At 44.4% G+C, this 18,873-nt stretch overlaps 2 protein-coding genes across 2 annotated transcripts in view; one reads left to right on the plus strand and one right to left on the minus strand.

Moving 5' to 3' along the window:
• LOC119401359 (uncharacterized) overlaps window positions 1–18,873 on the plus strand; it is a 127,964-nt gene that overhangs the window by 20,203 nt on the left and 88,888 nt on the right. The window lies entirely within an intron of this gene.
• LOC119401358 (uncharacterized) overlaps window positions 1–18,873 on the minus strand; it is a 55,031-nt gene that overhangs the window by 15,821 nt on the left and 20,337 nt on the right. Inside the window, exons 3-9 of the mRNA XM_037668084.1 lie at window positions 15,310–15,405; window positions 15,093–15,225; window positions 13,677–13,712; window positions 13,515–13,550; window positions 11,766–11,893; window positions 10,165–10,236; window positions 9,976–10,106 (exon numbers count right to left, since the gene is read on the minus strand). Of these exons, the coding sequence (XP_037524012.1) occupies window positions 9,976–10,106; window positions 10,165–10,236; window positions 11,766–11,893; window positions 13,515–13,550; window positions 13,677–13,712; window positions 15,093–15,225; window positions 15,310–15,405 (632 nt within the window). The remainder of the gene's footprint in view (window positions 1–9,975; window positions 10,107–10,164; window positions 10,237–11,765; window positions 11,894–13,514; window positions 13,551–13,676; window positions 13,713–15,092; window positions 15,226–15,309; window positions 15,406–18,873) is intronic.

The following is an 18,873-nucleotide window of genomic DNA, read 5'->3' on the forward strand; positions in this document are numbered from 1 at the left end:
GCGTGCTATAAAGTCGGATGTCCAAAGCAAGCGTGTTGAAGGCTTCACGTAGAAAACAGCGCTACGAGACGGGACAAAGAAAGGGCACAAACACGGCGCTTTGTCCCGTCTCGTAGCGCTGTTTTCTACGTGAAGTCATGCACCAACCAGCCCAAATCCGTACCCTACTGCAGTGTTGAAGGCCTTGACTATTTGAGGAAAGCACATATTTTTCAATAATTATTTTTTGTAAAAATCGCTGTGTGTAAATTATGCGACTTCCAAAAAACTATTTCATTAATAGACTTATATTGTTAGTTTTAGGACGAATTTTCCTAATAGTATATTTTTATACGGACGATATCGAAAGAAAAGGGGGGGGGGGGGGAGGGCGGACCTCTAGTCTCCCCCATAGAGTTTCCCAATATTAGCTAGAGAAAACTATGGCGCTGCGATCGTTCAGCCACCATGGGAATGATGAGTAGTACACGGATTTGCCTAGTCTTCGTACTTGCGGGCTTCGAACGCACTTGTGGCTCTGTTTATTGCTGTGCTTTGGTTTTGTTTCGGGTAAAGTAATGGATCGTTGTGAACTTCGTGACCAGATTTCTTTCTTTCTTTCTTTCTTTATTTGTTTCTTTCTGTGCAAGTACAGAAAATGGAGCGAAGGCAAAAGGCTTAAAAGCCTGACAAAGGGCCTTTGCTCCAGGTGCAGTGAGGCACGCAGGCCGTCATAAGCACTTTGCAGGATACAAATAATAGGAATGAAAGAAAAAATAAAAAAGGTACATGTGCAAAATAATGTAACAAATACAGCAATAATAAAGCATTATTTCTAGTATGGAAATGTATACACTACAATCGTAATGTTCAACATACCAATTTGACATTAGTTGCGAGTGCTCATCGCAATTACATAAAGCATACAGAAACGACAAATAATAAAAAATACGCAGGGATGCTCGGGGAAAAAGTACACAAATATACGATTAGGAATTGTCGTACGGTGTAGTATTTGTACCAGAAAAAAAAACATAAAAACATGAGGTACAATATGGGCAAACAGGAAACAAAAACAGTAGTCAAGAAAATTCAATGTTGTTTTCAATCAGTACTATCCTGATCATTTGCTTAGAAACTGTGCAATTTATATCTAGAAGGCTGTCGATTTTGTTTAAAAAGGTAGGTACCTCGAAAGATGTGTGTTGCCGTCCGTAGATCGTTCGAGTCTTTGGAGTCCTTCTAGCATAAGTACGAAAATCATACAGAGAACCACGAGGATCCTGCGAATGATAGTCTATTGCGTTTTATGTACTGAAATAACTTAAAATAGAAAATCTGGCTGGCTTTGAGCATACTACATTTCGAAAATAGCGGTTCTGTCCGCAAGTCACGTATAGGGCCACGAAAATCCTCAAAGATTCTCAGGACCCTCTTTTGCAAAATAACCAATTTAGAATAGTTCGTTAGTGTTGTAGTCCCCCACACAAGCGCGCAATCAGAAAGTCGTGAGTAGAAGAGAGTGTAATAAAGTGAATTTTTTAGCCACAGTGGTATGAGAGAACTTAACCTGTACTTTTACTAAGTTCTGACATTAACTTCGCTATATGCTCATTCCAAGATAAGTCCTCTTGAAACCAGACACCTAGGAACTTCTGACTCTTAACTTGTTCTAATATATGGCCCTGGTATCTAATAGTCATATTAAAATTTCTTGGCTTATTCACGGGGGCAAACAGCATGTACTTGGTCTTATTTGCGTTTAAGCACAACTTATTGAGTTTCAACCATGACGAGAGCTGGTTCAAAAAAAGGTTCACGTTCCCTTCTAGGTCGACAAGTGAAGAACCCTCAAAAAAGATGTTGGTATCGTCCGCATACATTACTAGTTTGGGGCAATCTGGAATGTGGCAGAGATCATTAATATAAATTATAAATAGGAGGGGACCCAGAATGGATCCCTGCGGCACTCCTTTCTTCACCACGACGTATTCTGATGGCTCGTTATTTATGCTCACAAATTGGTATCGATTTGTTAAATAGCTTTTCAATAGGTCATGTGCAATTCCTCGTATACCACATGAGCTTAATTTATGTAAGAGGACGTCATGACATACGGTATCGAACGCTTTACGCAGATCTATGAATAGCCCAACTGTGTATAACTTTTTCTCGAAATTATCTATTATGTGATCTTTTATTTGAATTAATGCAAGCTCTGCAGACTTGTTTTTTTGGAAGCCAAATTGTGCATCATTTATTTATCAAAGAAATCCTGGAGCCGCTTGTTCATTGCACCTTCATATACTTTCGACAAAACAGGTAGCACTGATATGGGACGATAGTTGGTCATGTGTTTCGGATTGCCGCCTTTAAAGATAGGACATACGCGAGCAATTTTCAGCTTGTCTGGGAAAATGCCCGTGGTAAAAGAAAGGTTGACAATATACGCTAGGGGAGCGGATAACACATCGGCTACGTATTTTATCGGCACAGGTTTTATTTCGTCGTACCCTGCTGCACATTTATTTTTATTTTCCTAATACTTTTTTCAATTTCGGTGCATGTGACAGGGGTTAACAGAATTGTATTGGGAATGTTGCAATTGTTTAACAACAGATGTAGATCCTCACCATCTGTGTCATCTTGGGTGTCACAGCTAGTTATGAAATACTTGTTGAATGCCGTTGCTGCATCAACATTATTAAGGACTCCCGCTTCTGTCTCTATGATGGTTATATTGCTATGAGCTTTGTGGCCCAGCAGGTCTCTGACCTCATCCCAAATTTTCCTTGGGTCATTGCTTATTCTGCTGAAAACATCTGCGTAATAGTTCATTTTGGCGTGTTTCAATTCATAATTAAGTTGATTTCTGTATTTCTTGTATTCCTTTAGCGTATTCATGTCGCGGGACTCGACAAATGCATGGAACATGCGGTGTTTCTTCTTTATTTTTTTATGCAAGGCATTGGAAATCCATGGTTTTCTTATTTTTTTGCTCTGGTGTTTTTTCATAACCTTCGGAAACGCAATATCGTAGCATTTTTTCAGTTTTCCAAATAATATCTCATACGCAACGTTTGGGTCTGCTTCCTGAAGCACACGCTCCCAGTCTTCTTCTATAATTCGTTGACGAAATAACTCCAACGTATGATCGTTGATTTTACGAAATACTGCATTTTCAGTCTTATTAGCTTGATACTGATCACGTGATATAGGAAAGGCTAAAAAAATTGGCAGATGGTCGCTTATTTCTAAAGAAAGTGTTCCAGCGACACACGATAATGTGCATACGTTCGTGATACAGACGTCAAGCAGAGTTGCCGTTTCAGCCGTCAGTCGCGTGGCTTTTGTGATGACGTTTTCACAAGCAAAAGAATTCATAACCTCTGTTAGCTGTCTAGCTGAGGCATCCAATGAAAGCATATCGACGTTGACGTCACCCATAACCGCAAAAGCTAAACCAGAATGACAGGAATAATTCAGTATATTTTCAATCGACTCCAGAAATGCTGGCTTGCTACCTGAGGGTGGCCTGTAGACCACGGTTATAAGCGCCCTAGGCAGGCGTATCATTAGGCATTCAATATTTTCGTTTACACTGGAAAATTGAGGAATAAGTTCATGGTTAAATATTTCCTTGACGTAAATGGCCACACCACCTCCTCGTTCTTCAGTACGCACTACGCCATTATAAGTGTAACCTTGAAAATAAGGAGGATCTTCGCCAGTCGTTAGCCAGGTTTCCGAAAACATAAGTACATCAAAAGCAAAGGAAAGCCGAGAGAAATAGTCAACCAGCTGTTCTTTTTTATTCCGTATGCTGCGTACGTTCACATGAAACAATGTTAATCGCCTATGTGCGTCATGCAGCAGTGAATTGAAAGAGTCAAGCTCATAATAGCACGCTTTTGCCATTTTGGTAGTGTTCCGACAATGTAATAACCACCAATACAACTGTCACTGATCTAGTCAGCCTCTGCGGTCATTTTACTTAGATCACTAGTAGTGGCTATCCTGAGCACCGGCGAACTTTCGTTTCGACGAGCGAATACCTTCCCATTTGCTGTCCAAACGAACTTCCACTGCATCTCCCTTTTGCGTTGTATTGCGGCCCCAAGCAGTTGTTTGCCATTCCTTGTCAAGTGTTCATTAACGTACACTGGGGATGACACTCGACTGCCCAGTACCCCACTGTCAATTTTAGCTTTCTTTGCTTTGCTTAGCAAGGCATTCCGTTTAGTTCTTCGTACAAAGCGAACAACTATGTTGCTTACATCATGCCGAGCAGTGGGCACTCTATGGCATGTGTCAACATCATCCTCAGAAATTTCTTCATGCAGAATGGCTCCAATTTTCTTGACAGCCTCAAATGGTTCTATATCAGTAGGAACGCCCTTGATTTCCAAGTTATTGGAACGCTGGTACTGCTCGACCTCCTCGACCCTGCTCCGCAATTTGGCATTTTCAGCTTTTAGCTCCTCGTTTTCTTTCAGTATTTGACTAAGGCCCTCTTTGAGGTCCTTCACTTCATTCAAACTGTCCTTAATCTCTCGGAGCTCTTTTCTTAGTTCGCGACGCAGGTCATCGATGGCCTTAGCAGTGTCACGCGAGTCCTTCGTCATTATCGGGTGGGAACAAGATACATGCAATGCACTCAGACAGAGCTATAATCAGTAAAAACAAAACAAAGAACTATGTCCGGCAGCAATGCACAAATGTAAGGAAAATAGCGGCCTCAATATTGCCGAGAACGTTTATCTCACCTGCAAAAAGGTGTATCTTTTAGTGTGTGGTTCCAACGTGCACTGCTGCCGGACTGCAGAAGAAGCGATGTTTCCGCAGGCTTTATATATCAGCGGGACACGTTGCCCTCTGGTGACGACAATCTTGCAATCTTGATCACGCAGTGGGCGATAGTTGTCCACCGGGTCGTCGATTTCCTTGCTTGCTGCGATGTCACAGAATAGCGCAGATGCTCGCAAGAAGTGTCTGCAAAAAGGTGTATCTTTTAGTGTGTGGTTCCAACGTGCACTGCTGCCGGACTGCAGAAGAAGCGATGTTTCCGCAGGCTTTATATATCAGCGGGACACGTTGCCCTCTGGTGACGACAATCTTGCAATCTTGATCACGCAGTGGGCGATAGTTGTCCATCGGGTCGTCGATTTCCTTGCTTGCTGCGATGTCACAGAATAGCGCAGATGCTCGCAAGAAGTGTCTGCAAAAAGGTGTATTTTTTAGTGTGTGGTTCCAACGTGCACTGCTGCCGGACTGCATTGGTGAGTTGGTGAGCCTGAAAAGGTGAAAGTGGTGAAGTTGAACTGCTGACTTTTGCTGAATTTCGTCTTGCGATAAAGCGGATGCAGGCGACGCGGAGCCAGACGGAGCCGAAAGAACGAAGTTTAGACAAATCCGTGTACTACCCATCATTCCCATGCTGACTGAAGCGCCATGCGTTGCAGCTCCCATAGACACTAACGCCAAAGTTCCCTCTAGTAAAGTAGAATAACGGAAAGGTGGGCGAGTTGGTTAGGGTTCATAGTGTAATGTATGGGGCAGCGCTAGAACGAATACAAGGACGAGAAAAGACAGGACAGCGCATGTCCTGTCTTTTCTCGTCCTTGTATTCGTTCTAGCGCTGCCCCATACATTACACTATGTTCCCTCTAGTAAATATTGTAGGAAACTCTATGGTCTCCCCCCACTTCCCCACCCCCTGGCTACAAGCCTGTGTGTGGACTCACACACGGGCTTGTCACACAGGCAGGACTTGTCACACACAGGCTTGTCACACAGGCAGGACTCACACACACACAGACTCACAAAATACATATATTTTGACAAAAGACTTCCGTATTTGTATTTAATGATAGAACCTATAGTGTGTAAAGAAAGTTCAGGCGTAAATAAACATGCACAAAAGAAAAACTTTCCAAATCATTCAAACCTCTTTCAGCGCATTCGAAGACCCGCAAGTGGCGTCGGGACCCGAAACCAACGGATAAATGATTTGATTTTAACGTGAACGAAGGAAGCGGAATAGGCCTAGGTTCTAGTTTTTTTGTGTGCATTTATAATGATTTATTTCAGCATAGTCCCAAGTTTAATCAAAGCATGATTGTTGGTTGAAGTGCGCACGCGTAGTTTTCACCTTTTTTCAGAAGGGAGGGAGGGGGGTCCGACTATACTTTACGCATGCTCGTGAATGTGTTTGTGTGTGTGCGTATATATATGCACATGCAAAATTAAAATTCGCGAAGATTCGGGAAGACCCCCCCTCCCTGCCTTCACCTCCCCCGGCTGCGCCAATCATGCACTCAAGAAATATATCTTGTGCTCAGCGCTCGCTCTGACTCATACTCATCAAAAGTTTCCTCAAGCGGACTCACTCGGACTCAGACTCACTCAAAGGTCAGCAAAAAATTGGAGCTCACTCACTCACCCAAAAATATTTCGTTCTTAGGGCTCACTCAGACTCACTCACCAAAGTTTTTCTCATCCGGACTCACTCGGACTTAGACTCACCAAACTTTTTTCTCCACAGGACTCACTCAAACTCATGGCCCGATCTGGCTATGAGTAGTAAAAGCAGCGCAAAAAGACGACGACAGGAGAAGAACGCCCCACCACAGTGGTCTAGTGGTTATGGCACTCGACTGCTGACCCGAAGGTCGCGGGATCGAATCCCGGCCGCGGTGGCTGCATTTTCGATGGAGGCGAAAATGTTTGAGGCCCGTTTACTTAGATTTCGGTGCACGTTAAAGAACCCCAGGTGGTCGAAAATTCCGGATCCCTCCACTACGGCGTCTCTCGTAATCATATCGTGGTTTTGGGACGTTAAACCCCAGATTTTATTATTATTACTGGAAGAAGAACGGCACAAGAAAGGTGCTGAACTAACAACCTGTCGAGTTTATTAAAAAGACGAGAATAAATACACGGAGTACGACTGCGCGCGCACCATCACATTACAGATATCTGTCAGATTTTCTCTAGTAGGCTGAATTCGCAATCGTGAAGATAGATGGATGGGACGGAAATGCAAAGATCATGGTTGTTCTTCATGTGAAACGCTTCCATAATTCCACGTGATCCTTGATCAACGTGCTTAAAGATGACATGCGTGCTATGAAACAAAGGCTTAAAACCACAAGGGCGAGATGACAAATTTTAACTAGGTGGACCCTTTTAATGTGTTGTGCTGGCGTAGTCTCTCGTTAAGGCAGGCACCAGTCTGTCTCCAATATATCTTTTGCCACAATTTAGCGGGATGTTATACATTACACCCCATACACGTGTTACAAAACGAGTGCGATGATTGACAGAGCACACATTTTTTAGTGACTGGTCTCATGGGTTCGAAACAGCGCGTAATGTACGAGGACACAGAAAGAAACAGACAGGATCAGTACTCGTACTTTACGCGCTGTTTCGAACCCATGAAGCCTTACCAACAAGCTCAAGCCCATACCCTTTTATAGTGACGGGTCATTCTTCTTCCTATCCATCGCGGCACACGCTCTTCCAACTTTAGCACGAGCAGGAAAAAACATTTAGGTCACAGCCTTTTGCAATCTTCTTGCGCCCATGTGAAAGCACATGAGGGACAACTGCAACATTCTTAGGTTTGATGGTGGCGTTGGTGCGCTGCCCCGGCCGAGAAGCAGGTGGTTTTAATGATTTACGCCACCTGAGCGAAATGGACGATGAAGTTGACACAGGAAAGCCCGCATTCTTTAGCCGACCTAACTGCTCCCGAAAGCTGACCTCGATCTTATGGTGGCAAGACTTAGTCAGGGCAGAATTTAGGGAATTGTAGTCAATGCCGTTTTTAACTATCGTGGAATGCCCGGAACAATAGCTCAGGGGTGATTTTCTCGAGCGTGGCGAAAAGCACCAGCATAGATGCTCCGGCTCAGCATACAAACACAGATACAAAAACCGAATGTCACCATTGTTAGGCAATTCAGACGTAAACCATAAACCAAGGGCATTATCTTTGAAGATATGCATTACGTCACAAAGTCGGGAAGTGCCAGTGGTACTCTAGGATGATTAGAAAATCATCAACGTAACGAAAAATCTTAGTTACTAATCCCTGCACCTCGTTCTCTGTAGCACGATCAACAGCAGACAAAAAAAAAAAAAAATATTGCTGAGAATAGGTGTCACTTTAGAAGCAATGCATATGCCCAATTTTTGAACATGCGGAACACCTTCCCATGTAACAAAAGTAGCTTTGAGATAGAAGCTAAGAAATTCCAAGAAGGCCTCCGCCGACACACCACACTTGTTTCTAAACGCAAGTTCATCGTTATGTACGGTTATGCAATGTTTTACAGATGGTTGTCGTGAGGCGTAGAGTAAAATAGGTCCTCTACATCAAAACTTGCTACAGAGCAGGGGGCAGGGTTTTGATAGAACAGGTCACATGTTTAGAACTATAGGGATAAGGAAGGGATCTTCTATTCGTCGTGAAAGAAGATGCCTCTGGAGTTAAGTGGAAACAGCTTGTTGCCAGGAATGGCGTTCGGTAACAGTAGAGCAGAAAGGAATGGTTAATTTGTGCGTTCTAGCGCACAATTAAGTTACTGAACGCCATTCCTGCCATTGTGATGTGGTGGCGCACGCAGTGACGCACGCAGTCGGACTACGTGTATTTATTCAACGCAGAAATTTGGGCTAGTTGGTGGGTGTAGAACTTGTGCATCTTGGCAAGCGCAACAGAACAAACGCAGAAGAAAGTTAACCTGTCGTTTGTTCTGCTGCGCTTGCTAAGGTGAACGAGTTCTACGTATATTTATTTTCTTCTTTTTAATAAACTGGACAGTTGTTAGTTCAACGCCTGTCCTGTGTCGTTCTTATTCCCGTGTCGTCGTCTTTTTGCGCTGCTTTTACCGTGAAGATCAACCAACTAGCCCAGTTTTGCACGCTATTGACTATGAGTGAGTCTGAGTGAGTCTCACTCGTGAGGGCGTTAGCGCAAAATTAGCTTTTTAGATCATGGTGTCAATGCTCTCTAACGCCAATATCTCGCATAATCGATGCTGTACGTGGCGCCTTTTGGTATCGTACCTTCGAATACGCGTTATCAGCGGTTGCAATCAAGTAAGGACATTTTTTATGAAAGACGCAGCTCACACCATAGGCGTGCGCAGGGTTCTTCAGGGGGGCGAAGGTTCATCGCCCTCACTCCCCCCCCCTCCCCATTAAGTCAATGTATGGGGCAGACTATGCACCCCTCCCCTCTTCTTAGGTGACTAAGGGGGTGGCTGACCCCCCCCCCCCCCCCCCCCCCCCCCGCGCACGCCTATGACTCACACGATATATTTTTATCAAGACCTTCCCGCGAAAGAGTTGGCGGGGGGAGGTCAAGGCACCACCCTGCTTACTCACGCATCAATAAATATTGAAGTGGCGTACGAACTATAGTGCGTTGAAATGTGTTCGAAGGCGTGAGTATAAACGTGAGTCGAGATTAGGCTGATAGTAATGCTGAAGATGAGTAGGTAGGACCATAGGTCGGCAAAAGAAGTAGTGGAGCTCACTGAGGCTCACTCAAGAAATATATTTTGCGCTTAGGGCTCCCTCGGACTCAGACTCAATATTTTCCTCATCGGGACTTACTTGGACTCAGGCTCAACATTTTTCTCGGCCGGACTCACTCAGACTCACCACAATATTACTCACATGGACTCACCAGACTCACGGCCCGATCTGATTGTGAGTGAGTCGACGCATGCGTGAGTTTGCCGACCCACTAAAATTTTTCTCAACCGGACTTCCTCGGACTGAAACTCACTAAAATTCTGCTCACCTGGGCTCACCCAGACTCGCACTCACGGCTCGATCTGTGCCTCAGTGAGTCTGAGTATGTTGACTCATGAGTAAGTTTGTCGACCTATGCCACGCACCGTTATTTCAGATCAGTAGCTACTCTCGTATACCTAGCTTTTGCGTGATCGCGGATTACAGTGAAGCACTGGCTTTACTTACCCTGTTGCCATGTATACCGCGTCTGCATGCTGGTAGGCTTCGTCATCCCGCACTTCATTGTTCAGTTTCAGAAGCGTCTCGTTGCTGATCAGGTCACCGTTATGCCACAGCCCAACATAGCTTTCGTTAGCCTGCGAAGCCTATCTTGTAACTTGTGACAGAACTAGAATATTTCGATTACAGGCTTACCGTTGACGACATTTGAATGTTTGTTATACCGATGGGAACAGGAGGATTGAGCTGGTCCAAGCGAAGACTGACCTGAGCAATAGGAGATGCGAGACAAACATCGCTTTGTCAATTTGCATGTGCTAAACATTTCCGAAATGGTTGTAAAGAGGAGCAAATGATTACGGTGGATATGCGCATAGGTAAATAACACTAACTTCGGCGTATTCTAGGTGAGAACAAGGGCGAGAGTGAATAACACCGAACGAAGCTAAGAACGCCAGCAAAATGTTTGCTTGAGCTCGTTAGTTGCGCATAGTGAGAAGGATTTCGGGCATAATGATCTGCCGACGACAGAAGGAAGACGCACCGCTAAGCTAGCATATGTATGTGTAATGTTAGTTTTCGCACACTTTATAGCGCCATATAGGAAAGCCATGCAGTGCTCACTTATCATCCGACCATCGGCTATCTGGTGCTATAAAAATGTGTGCAAACATTAAACATAGAGTTGCTTGCGTAACGGCGTGTCGTCAGTCGTCGTCATTGTCAGCGCCTTCTGCTTAAAGACTAAAACTCGTCCACGAAAGCAGTGATCTAAACATTGTCCACAGAGTTGTCAGAAATGAAGCCTGTATTTCCAAGTGCGCTTGTTTTTTTTTTTGTTATGTGATGGGACTTCACCCACAAAAATTGTTACACGCACAGGCCGCGCCGGAACGTGTGGAAAATTTCGCGGTTATTTTATACTGTTCTGATCAAATTTCGCGCATGACGCGAGTTGTTGAGTGTATTCTGCAGTTCCCCCAAGCACCAGCGATAACGCTGAAATTTTCGATTATACATGCATGTAACAGACTACGTCTTTCACCGACGATCAGGTTATCGCCTACCGATTACTGTTACCGACGCTATCGTTGAACTTTGAGTGTTACTTCTTTTTCCGGGCACACTTCGCCCAATAAAGAGTTTCGTCTTTAACTGCTTAGTTTCGCGTTCTTCACCGTCGGTCTGAACAGCTTGAACAGCAATGCAGTCCGTCCGAAGGTTAAACGCGACTGTCGGGAATATTCGCAGTTTTTATTATATTTTCCAACACAGGATGCTTGCTGACAACGAGGCGGGCTCACATATTTCTTGAGGAGGTACATGTTTTCTGCTAAGATTTCCAAAGTCACAACTGATAAAAATGATGGTAGGAGATAAAATCGTCGGTAAAAATCTAATAGACGCATTAATTTGCTGCTACTTTAGTCTAACTTCAAGTACTTCCAAACACACCAATTCCTGTAAAATGTTCACCTTGGAAATCGCGTGCACTACCATTTATAGTGGTAAAAGAGCGCATTCACCATAAATGTCAATACACGGGTTACAGTGTTTGCGTAGATGAACCGCTTGTAGCACGTAACATTTATACGCTACGAGCGGTGCAGTTTAAAATGCCTAGATATGTATAACGCACGCCGTTTTTCAGAGTTGGACTCAATGTAGTCAGTTCATAATAAACTCGCGTTGCGAAATCGTTTTTCGCACGAACTCGGGACAAGTAAGATTTCGTTAAGCTTGTAATTCTTGGCACGTAAAGACGCGCCAAATTGTTCAATGCCGTCGTTGCTCACCGAATGCGCGAACAGCGTCACGTAGTAGACATGAGCTTCCTTTTTCCCATTGAAGTACATGGTGTGGTTGTAGTCACTGATGAAGTGCAACTCGAGACCAAACGGTTGTGGAATGGCGCCTCTCATTTCTGAAAAAAAAAAAAAAAAAAAAAACAAGAAAACGAAATCACGTCAACACGGAAATAAAGGAAATGCTGTAAGTCACACCGGGCTGCATTTAATCGCACTACACTGTGTTCAATGGCTTATTACAGGAAAATCAAAATGAGAAGCTTTAATTTATATTTGTTTGCAGAAACGCTTCGAAGAGGGTTATATGACATGACTGTGGGATGATTCGCAGCTAACGTACAGCGCACAGGGCGACACCGACACATAAACAGGAGCGGGTGACGGACTTCGTGCGCTTGCAATTATTTATTAATTCATTTGTGGCTGGTCACAAATACAGCCACGACCCCGACACACTTGCTAGCAGCTCTGTGTCATGACATGTTAGGAATTTGGTTACTAGCCGAAGAAAGCAACGTCGAGGTGTCAGGAGAATGTCATAGAGATCTGTAGCGTCGACCAAAAGTCTTGCGTGGTTTTGTCCGTGACAAACTCGTGGAGGTGAGGGGTATTCACGACTGAAATCAGTCGGTAATATCTGGGCGCTCCTTGAAGAAAGCTACGCAAACCTATCGAGCATGCCAGACTGACAGATTACCCTCGGCGATGCCGAGGCGGGGAGGGTCATCATCGGTTTCCACAGTGATTGACGTGGTGCTCTGTGGTGGTAATGTAGTGCAGTCACCCGAAACGCGTAACACTGCCGACTGTGGGTGACCGCCGTCCGAATGGCGTTATACATTTTGCACATAGTAAAAGAATACATGCACTACAAAAGCACAGCTCTATGAAAGATGTGTTGGCAGCACAATCCGTACGAAACCAGAAATAAAAAAATTAGGTGACATAAATAGCACGTGCTATCAGATCATGGATCAAGTTATCATCCGGTGTCAAACTATTAAATTAAGAACTTTGGTTTCTTCATCTAAAGCACCAAAGGCCTCTCGCGCATATGTAACGTAACTTCTTGGTCACGAAAAATGAATCTTCTATGAATCTTCAGTTGATAGGGCCATCGCCTGCTGTGCGTTGGTAAACTTGGTAACAGATGGCATCCTTACAGGGTGTCCAGAGTTTCGGCGTGATTACGTTAATTTGGGCAGCACCTTTTCTTTTACCACTGTAGAAAAACTGCGGTGTTAGGAACCTACTGACACCAGGGATTGTTGCTTAGGCAAGCCCAATATAGCTAATATATCTCTCGCAAAAGCTGTATTCGTAAAATAGAAGCCGGAATCCGGTGACCTTTGTAAGTATTTCTTGCTCAAATACGAGACGACGTTGATGAAAAAAATCCGTAAACAGGGGGTGGGTGCTATAGCCGACGTTTCGACAAGTGGACTTGTCTTCTTCAAGGCTGGAACCGTCGACGACGTCAATGGGACTCGACTTCGTCAATCTACGACGTCGAGTAATTTACGACTTGGCAGTGTCTTTGTGGGTGCTGCGGTCTGAAATTGAAGGCATAAAATTTCAGGCCTGGTATTTCTCCAATCTTATGCTGTCACTCTTGCGCGGATAAATTACAAGGCAATTCAAACAGATATGTCAGTGAAGCTGAACTGAGTTTGTTTTTCTGTGCTGTCTCCTGGAAATACGCGAAATATTAAAGAATGAAAGTGGCTCAACACGTACCAACTTCTGGAAGCGATACTCCTCGAGAATCACTTCCTGTGAAAAAAAAAATATCCCGGCAGACGACGTAAATATACAAGTAGCCATTCCAATATTGCGTTTTTTTCGAGTCAGCGTGCAAAACACGTAATTACAAATTTAGTCAGCACATACAGCGCTTACCCATCCTGCCTTCATCCACTTCGTAAAATTGATTATCTGGAATAATGCATGCGAATTTACTGCTGCTGTTGCGCTTGACAGTTCTGCATCATTAATCGACATTTTCATGTGCAGCAGTGACCACCAGGCAGTAAAAATAAGTGGGGAATGACTTAAATTAAGCGGTTTTTTTATGGTAAAGTCGATTGAAGCGCTTATCAAGGAAAGTTAGTTAGGGAAGATTGCTTTTAAAGTGAGGCCTCAAGTGCCTCATTAGATGCTGACCTTGAAAACGCGGCGTGTTGTACAGAAACCCGCGTGACCTCAATAAAAATCAGATAAAAAATTCATGAGCCATTCCACTTGGTGAAGGGGGTTGACCAGCGAAGCTGTGTAGCACACGGATTTTTATTTATTCATTTATCTGTTTATATATTTATTTGTAATTTTTTAATTTACCGTAAGCCCCTTTTAAAGCAACTTCACCTCGATTTTCATGGGCCAGAAGTGCAGCGCGCGGGTTCTTTATTTATGTATTTACTTATTTATTTGTTCATTAATTAATTTATTTCATTTATTCAATTTTATTTTATACGTGTATTTATACATTAATTTATTTACTTTTTGTTTATATTTAGTGGACCAGTGGTGAGTAGCGGTGTTTGCCCAATTTATGTGGCACATACCTGCTAGCGGTTTTCTGATGCGTAACTGTTCGCGGAGTTACGATATGTTCGTAATATTATTACTCTCAGGGCCGCAGTTACGTCAATCTATTCGTCAAATTCGCCAACTGCCGTTTGAACGGAGTCTGGGCGGCCATGGTCGTTTTTTTTTTAATTCGAAGGTAAAGACCATTCATGATGATGATAGTTTTGGGCTCAGTAGGTAATTGTTCGTGGAGTTAAGAATGGCCTAGTTATATACGAATTCGCTGTAAGACAGTTCGAGCCGGAATCGAAACCAGGCATTTTGCGTGGCAGTCAAGCCTTCTACCACAGAACCATGATAGTGCTTCAAGCTGCCTTGGAAAAAAAAAAAAAAAAAACCCACCCTATACCAGCCTCACGTCGGGCGAGGCGTGACTAAACCATGGACTAAACAGACGTAATATTGAGTGGCAGAAGCGTAGAATCCCACCGGGCTTCACACCATGTGAATTGCGTAAAGATTGAGTAGGGTAATTAGCTTCCCACTCACTACAAAGGGCTCAGTAATAATTCGTCATCGTCGTCATCATAGGCGTGCGCAAGGGGTGTCTCACGAACACCGCACTGATAAAATGAACTCACAGCTCGCGCGCCTCGAGCCATGCACGAAATGTCACGTGATATTTTTTGTACCGAATCGTCCTCACGCCGCGACTTTGTTCAAGACGACCTTAGCATGAGACAAGTCTTTCGCGTTAATAAAAATAAATGGAAGTAGAATACTTGCCAATTACTTGGTCATTCTCACACGATCCTCGTATGTTGTGAATTTCCACTATCTTGTGCGCTGCTCTTCTGGTTGAGGACCTTTCACGTAGCTTTGCCGGCTCAATGCGGTGGGTGAAGTTTACAAGGCCTGTCTGTACGATATACAGTGCGTGACAGCATATCACACACACACACGCATCGGGACATTTATGTTTGTATGTAAAAACAACACTTACAATGAAGTAATCGCCGTGTTCTCTAGGCTTCAACAGCAAGGAGGCTTTCTTGTTCGTATCTTCGTACAGGTGTCTTTCGTAGTGAGCGCCGTCAACCTAGGTGAGCTCGGAAGGGGAAGGGTTATGTTCGAGCTTTATTGCAATATACTTCACCTGGCCGCTATTTTTCTTCAGTGTCCAATGTTTTCTTGCGTAGTGGCAATCGTGTCGTAATCATTTCAGAAACTAAACGCGAAATATACTTCGGTATAGAAGGAGGTAATGCACACACTAACACGCATGCAATGCCTCTCTCTCTCTCGCTCTCTCTCTCTCTCTCTCTCTCTCTCTCTCTATATATATATATATATATATATATATATATATATATATATATATATATATATACATGCATATGTTTTCTAAATAAAAAATAACACTTTCTACGGAAGCCAAGAAATTGCTGACAGAAAAAGACGCAAATTGGCACAACAGTTCTCTAAAAAGCTAGACGAAATTACATGATCAACACTTCTTGCGCAAAATTTTCTTAGGCAACGGACGAAGCACACGGACGGGCGCAAACTTCCAACTGAATTTATTATCAACATATGATATATATATATATATATATATATATATATATATATATATATATATATATATATATATATATATCAGGGGCGTAGCCAGAAATTTTTTTCGGGGGGGGGGTTCAACCATACTTTATGTGTGTTCGTGCGTGCGTTTGTATGTGTACATGCCTATATACGCAAGCAAAACTGAAAAATTTCGGGGGGGGTTTGAACCCCCCCAACCCCCCCCTTGGCTACGCCCCTGATATATAGGCAGGCATGGTGGTGGAGTGGCCGTAGCGTTGCAAGTAGTCAAGTAGATCCTCCGTGAGAAGTCACAACGTTGTTTATTTCGACGTTTCAGCCAGAGTCTGGCCTTCATCAGGAATGAGGGTACAGTTCGTTTGTGCTCAGCTTTATACAATTGTATAAAGATTGTATAAAGCTGAGCACCAACGAACTGTACCCTCATTCCTGATGAAGGCCAGACTCTGGCTGAAACGTCGAAATAAACAACGTTGTGACTGCTCACGGAGGATCTACTTGACTACTTGCAACGCTACGGCCACTCCACCACCATGCCTGCCTACTCAAGACCGGCCACAGGCGCACCTCCAGTTGAGCAGCTCTCACGAAAGTTTCCTAAACATCCACCCACCACAGCCATCATCGGAAACTCACAAACAAGGTATTTGCACCGGCATTTCAACCCGCATGACAGAGCAACACCTGCGATCATTACAATCCGCGGAGCCTCCACATTCGACATCGAGAAAGAGCTGGCCGGTATACCACGATCTGTGACCACGCTCGTTTTCCACGTCGGTACCAGCGAGCTGGCGTCGTACGGACTAGACGAATCGCTACGCCGCCTTCGTCGCCTGGTAAACAACACGCTACGAACACGCCAGGAACTTGAAAGACTCGTCGTTTCATGCGTGCTGCCACGTTATACCAACCAACGCCTGGAAAGATCGAACGAACAATTCGTGCACCGCTTCAACCGGGAGGCTCGTCAATTCAACGAGACAGTCAAGGCCTACTGCCGAAGACCCAGCAAGGTGTCATACGTCGACTATCAATTCGAGCAGTTACCACCAAGACGTTTTCTTGCTGCGGATGGGCTTCATCCGAGTTTTATGGGTGTCGCGTTGATTGCCGAAACCCTGAAGAGCGCACTCGGTCGCGGAGACCTCGAAGCTACCACGGGGTGGTCGACTCAACCTGCCGCTCCCGTCAATATCCGTTCATCACAACAAAACACCCATGACACGAACCCTACATATCAACATGTTCCTGGAGCCCCGCACCCACCCAACATCATAGCCGAGTTCCCAACGATCGGCGAAACTATGACACCCGCACGCCCCAAGCACCCCCTCACCATCATCAACAGCGCACCACTACTAGGGGGGAGGTCTGCTGGACAGCCAAGACGCGTCCCTCTATTGCGGACGGCGAGATCAGAAGAACTACACGACAGCACCACTACACCACTCCTCAAAGGGAAACCTGCCGAACTACGAAGCCGCGTCCCTCTATTGCGGACCCCGGGACCGGAACTCCCAACGAACACAAACATCCTGCACTCAACGCTCGCCGGGAGCCCAACGCCGGAATCCTCCCTACAACGACGAAGGCCTGCCGGACATAACTACAATCTGCGGACTTCATCAGTGCCATCCCCGCACCCAAAAGAAGACTGACCTCCAAAATGTAAGTCCAGCTCATCACTTCTCAGTTGCAGTGCCACCTTCCTTAAAGTACGAAAACTCGCTGACAAACGAATCAGGCATGAACTGCATAAATCAACACTGCAAGTGTACCTTGGTGCTAGAATAGCCCCCAAGGGTATGACACTCTCCCTCACACCAGCCGCTACAAACCTCGATGAACACGACCAAATAACATGGAAAAACGTCCTCCTTGAGGCATCTCTTAAATTAACACAAATCGCTCTCAATCACAGTGATAAGCAGATAAAGAAACTGGTCGCTATGACCAACACCATTCTCCGCCATAATAACACTTTATCGAACGATGAAATCACCCTGTTAACAGAATTCGAACAGAATAAATACCAAGCCATCATGACCACTAAAATTCATAAACTCAAAAGAGACCACGTCCCCAACCCCGCGTTTCCTGAGATAATCCCATACCACTACAACACCACCACCCAGGAAACCAATAACGGTACAAACGAGCACCCATCTATGAACACACCCTGTGACACTGTGATTGTAAACCTATCGGATACGAATTTGTCACCTGACGAAGAAAAACTGCTATCCAAAGGACTAAGCTTCTGCCCAACCACGAAACTTTTTGACGAATTTCACTTGCTCCGAGACCTCGACAACTTCGCTAGAAGCTTGAGGTTGCGCGAATATTTCTTGGACAGGCCTTCTAACCACGAAAACATTCACCGTCGTAGAACAAATGATTGGACACCGAACAGTAACCGAGACAGGTGTCTGGACCTTTATATCACCGCAGTACGGAAAGATATAGTACATGAATACCACAGACAGAAAGGAAAGCGAGAAAACTTGACAAAATCTGAAAAAATGAGTATGAGAAATCTGGCATCTAGGACAGACATAACAATAAAACCCGCTGACAAAGGAGGAGCAGTTGTAGTCCTTAATACAACCGACTACTTACAAGAAGCATACCGCCAACTAGACGACTCAAAATTTCACGAACGCCTCCCAGGGGATCCGACAGACGAATACAAACGTATCGTATCAACAGAACTAAAGAAACTGTTGGACGCAGAAAGGATAACCAACACTGACCACAAACTAATGCGAGCGTCATACCCTCGTCCAGGTCGCTTCTACATCCTCCCAAAAATTCATAAGCCCGGTAACCCCGGTCGACCAATCATATCAGGCATAGGTACAATAACTGAACCCATATCTGGGTACGTGGACAAATTAATAAGCCACATTCCATGCACTCTCGCGTCGTACGTAAAGGACACCACACATTTTCTTCGAGACAT

The sequence above is a fragment of the Rhipicephalus sanguineus genome, chromosome 8, assembly GCF_013339695.2.
Source record: "Rhipicephalus sanguineus isolate Rsan-2018 chromosome 8, BIME_Rsan_1.4, whole genome shotgun sequence".
Taxonomy (NCBI): domain Eukaryota; kingdom Metazoa; phylum Arthropoda; class Arachnida; order Ixodida; family Ixodidae; genus Rhipicephalus; species Rhipicephalus sanguineus.